This window comes from Octopus sinensis, linkage group LG8, assembly GCF_006345805.1.
Source record: "Octopus sinensis linkage group LG8, ASM634580v1, whole genome shotgun sequence".
NCBI classification, from domain to species: domain Eukaryota; kingdom Metazoa; phylum Mollusca; class Cephalopoda; order Octopoda; family Octopodidae; genus Octopus; species Octopus sinensis.
The window spans coordinates 86,556,662-86,561,661 of NC_043004.1; the positions used below are offsets into that span (position 1 = coordinate 86,556,662).

At 37.1% G+C, this 5,000-nt stretch overlaps 1 protein-coding gene across 1 annotated transcript in view; it reads right to left on the reverse strand.

Annotated features, from left to right (window-relative positions):
- LOC115215200 (putative methyltransferase NSUN7) overlaps window positions 1-5,000 on the reverse strand; it is a 33,035-nt gene that overhangs the window by 18,114 nt on the left and 9,921 nt on the right. Inside the window, exon 3 of the mRNA XM_029784392.2 lies at window positions 4,218-4,276. Within this exon, the coding sequence (XP_029640252.2) occupies window positions 4,218-4,276 (59 nt within the window). The remainder of the gene's footprint in view (window positions 1-4,217; window positions 4,277-5,000) is intronic.

The window sequence follows — 5,000 nt, forward strand, 5'->3', positions numbered from 1 at the left end:
ACATTCCGGGCAAAATGCTTAGTGGTATTTCATCTATCTTTACATTCTGAGGTCGTCTTTGCCTTTTGTCCTTTTGGAGTCGATAAGTTAAGTACCAGTTGTGTACTGGGTCGATCTAATTGACTGGCCCCCTCCCCCAAAATTTCAGGCCTTGTGCTAGGAGTAGAAAAGATTATTCAAGGCAGCGGGCTGGCAGAAGCATTAGCACACTGGGTGAAATGCTAGCGGTATTTCATCTGTCTTTATGTTCTGATTTCAAATTCCACTGAGGTCGTCTTTGCCTTTCATCCTTTTTAGGTCGATAAATTAAGTACCAGTTGCGTACTGGGGTCGATCTAATCGACTGGCCTTCTCCCCCAAAATTTCAGGCCTTGTGCCTACAGTAGAAAAGAATAAAGGTGGCAAGCTGGCAGAAACATTAGCGTGCCAGGCGAAATGCTTAGCAGTATTTTGTCTGTCTTTACATTCTGAGTTCAAATTCCACTGAAGTCGTCTTTGCCTTTCATTCTTTTGGGGTCAATAAATTAAGTACCAGTTGCATACTAGGGTCAATCTAATCAAATTACCCCCTTCCCAAAAATTTTGGATCTTGTGCCTACAGTAGAAAAGAATATTAATATGAGCTCTGTCACTAATATATATTTTTTAACAAGCTCACTGGATAATCACAACACCAGTGCCTGTTCTGGCTCTGTTATTTTATATATCACTGATGGGGAGATGAATTGCTGCTACCTGTTAGCAGTCGAGGGTCCACCACTGATGAAACCAAGGATAGTTGAAATCACTTGATCCGGTAGTCTTGGCACTGAAGATGGCAGGGATTTATCTCTCCATTAGTGATATAAACAAGAATGCATTTTGCACCAAAGGCCAATATGAGAGTTTCTCCCATGATATCTACAACAGTATAGTTTGTTCTTACAATACATCTGAGTTTTAGTGGGGATAGATAATACCTTTCAGTATTGACACTGCCTCTGTCACTGATAAATATTTTCTATAAAAGCAATGTCAAATCTGTTGTAATGTATGACTCACAATACTAATTGGTAACAAAAGAAAATGTGAATAAGGGCAATACTTTCCACAATGGGTGCCAGAGGAAAGTCTGTTACATCTTCTGATCCAACAGAGTATCAAATAAGGAGCTGTGCTATGAAACTGGGCCAAAGTAGAAAGCTTTTTCCTAAGGTGCCATGTAGTGGAACTGAACTCATGACCACATGGATGGAAAGCAAGCTTCTTAGTCACACAGCTGCACTGGTACCAATGCCTGCAGTTGATAAAAATTGACTATGCCCACCATCGACATATCTGATCTTGTGTCTCTTTTTATGATACAACTCTTTGTTTGATACTTGAGATCCTTGAAATAAAATGCTGACAGTGAACAGAGTCCCAAACATAGCATTTAAAGCGACCATATCAGGCCAAAATATTCCACCTGTTTTATGCTCAAACCAGCCAGTAACCAGCCTCGCACATTAACTGTAAAATGTTATTTTAAAAATAAACAATCACATCATCAAAATCTTGAAGCTACAAGATAATACATAGTTAATTCAAAACAACGTGAATAAATAAGTATTATACTTGACAGAATCATCTGAATACTAAAGGATTAAGATGGACACCACTTAAAAGTAAAAGCCAGGACAGCCTAAAAACACCTGGTGTAGATGTAGAATAGTTGAAGGTAAGCTGAGTGGAATGGGTCTTACATGGAACAAGGATTAGAAGAAGGCAATCTTTATATCCTGTACATGAATGTATTGTTAAAACACCATATTACTGTGCTATTCATCTTGAGAGATCCTCTTATATAGACATAAAGTGCTAAGAAGCACATACGTATTGTTAGCAAATGAGAATCATCTGGCATGGGTGGTAGAACTGCTAGATCATGTGACTTCAGCATACATACACTTCATCAGTAGCAGGCATCTGCTCACTGCATGCCAGCCAAATTCCACTGCCAGTGATATATAGACACAGTGACTGTTCATTTACAAATGATGCAAATAGTTGCCAGGCTTTTAAAAATAAATACTAGTGATGAAAGCAGTATAGCAGTGTAGCGTAATTGATATCCTCACTGTTTGAGAGACATATAAGGAATAATCTCGTGGTAGATTTACAACCATCTTTGGCTAGTTTGACCCTGTTGTGTCCACTGCTCTGATTGGTTGGCATTTGGCACAGTTTGTCTTTCGACTTATTTCGCGCCAGTGTGTAAGCCAACCAATCACGACCTTTGGATAAGGTCTCACGGCACTGTTTTTCTGATCCTTCATTTGAGCCTACAACAGGCTATAAATAGGCCAGCATTCACTATTCCAGGTCTTTTGACTTTAGACCATCTAAGGTCTGGTCAATAACCACAGAGATACTCAGCCATGTTCCAGTTCCAGCAACAGACGACCAGCCAGCCAGCCATGTTCCTGATCCAGCCATGACGACACTAATGTACACCAGCAGTGCAGGACATCTCCACCACCATCGCCATTACCACCATCAACTTCAAATATGTACACATCAACATTGACCAGATTTAAAACTCACACTGTTTGTGAATATGCACCAAAGTAAAACGGTTGCAGTCTACCCGAAGAACTATCTGTATCAAGAGACTTGGCACGGCATTGAGGCCCTAACCGCTGCACGGCATGTGCCCCAATAGGCCTCTGCCTCATGTCCACAACATCTTTTTAAAGAACTGTTTGCTATTGTGTACCTCATGAACTGGTAAACTAATTCCATCTTAACTCAATATGCTGAGACATTCATCTTATGCTCAGTATTTCTGTTTTATGTGCATACACTATTATTTGTACCTTCTGTCACACACACAAACACACAGACACAAATACTTGTCGCGCGCATGCACACATACACTTTGCTAGCACTCACACACACTCTCTTTGTACACCTTGTAAATAAAGTTTTATTCTCTCTCAAACAGTAGAACGGTTGTTGTCCTTCATTCATTCCTTTGGCATTGTATTTTATATTATGTATTTAGCTTCTTATTTTGCTAGGGACGACCATGTGGCATTCAAAAGAAGACATTTGTCACCAACTCCTTACATACGGTCATATTCCCTACAGCAGTATTAATACCGAATGGCAATCTTTATGTCCTACTCAACATGGGTGTATTGTTAGAATGTTGTATTGCTGCAATATTCACCCTGAGAGATTCTCTAATATGGATGCACATTGCTAAGGAGCACAGACATATCTTTAGCAGATGAGAATCAACTAGCAAGGATGGCAGACCTGCTAGATCACATGATTTCAGTGTACATGTGCTTTATCAGAAGCAGGTATCTGCTTATTGCATGCCAGCCAAATTCCACCAGCAATGATATATACAAAAACAATGACTGTTCAATCACAGATGTTGCAAATAGCCAGAAGGCTCATTAAAAAACAAATGAAAGCAGTATTAATATTGCATGGTAATCTTTATAGCTGACATAACATGGGTGTATTGTTAGAACACCATATTACTACACTATTTGGCTTGAGAGATCCTCTCATATGGATGTATAGTTAGCAGACAAGAATTGCCAAGCATAGGTGGCAGAATTGCTGAAATCCCATGATTTCAGGAAGAATACTGCAGTAATACAGCATTCTAATACTACATCCATGTGAAGTTGGATACAAAGATTTTCATTTGATATTCACACTGCTTCTGTCACTAGTATCTATTTGCTAAAGAAGGTTTTATGATGTTGAACCATCAAAGCCTTATTTTTTAACTGGAAAGAAGAGAATTAAAATTCAGATTCCAATAAGTGTCTGTAAAATATTAATAAATAAATAGAACTTTTCAACTGGAAAGAAGAGAATTAAAAAATAATAATAATTTGAGTCTTGACACACAATTAAAGTCTTGCAATATTTAGTCAACTGTTGTAAGTTCAAATCACACCAAGTTTAAATTTACCTTTCATCCTTGCCAGGAGAGAATAATAAAGTAATAAAAAAAAGTATCATTGAAGTACTGGGGTTTTGATTTAATATTACTAAGACGGATTTGTAAGTGTGAATGGATTAATAATAATATCAGACTAAGTTATAAGACATGCTAATTCAGGTTCCAACAAGTGTCTGTAAAACACTAATAAATAAATAGAATTTGTTTTAAGCACCACCGACAATGACAGTAACAACAACAACAACAACATGTTAGCTGTTCTACTTACGTCTGGGAATAGTCTATAGAAACGGCAATGTCTTAAAAGGTTGCTTAAAACGCTCTGGTCTGTGGAAAGAAAAAGAGAGAGAAAAATACAAGAGAAAAAGAAAATGTGAAAGGTTGGTTTTAAATTCTGAATATATGAGGTAAGTTTATATGATATAGCTGGTAGATTTATGAGTAGTAGTGCTGGTGTCAGAGGAGAGGGTATGGATGGAGTGGTGAACATTCATAGCAAAGTGTATAATGAGAAAGAAATATAGCTGACTGTTTAAAAGTGAAGTGTGTGTTCATATGTTTAATGTTGTGAGAAAATTAAAAGTAATTAATTAAAATTATAATTATGTGGTGGGAAACAACAGCATTAACTTAATGACTAAGATTATATTAGCCATTTTAATAAAGTATGGAAGGTAACTCTAGAAATGTTTCAATCTTATGTAACCTCCTCAGCTAAGCATGCACTTCACCATAATTGCCAAAAAAGCTGATAAAGAAAATTATAGGTTTATATGCAATAATATGAACATGAAAATTATTTCAAATTACATTTTTTAAAACTGGCGACATTATCTTAACTATTGTTTTTTATGTGCTTGGTGAGTCTGAGCAATTAACATGAGTTATTTGATTGTTTAATAATTTTGACAGTGGCACCACCAGCAATATTCCTTGGAAATTGGATTAGATGTTCAGCATTCAAATGCTTTTGATCATAGGTCTGTGTCATCAGGCCCATGGATGGGACAAAATAACAACAAAGACGATATCAACAATAACAATAGCTAAA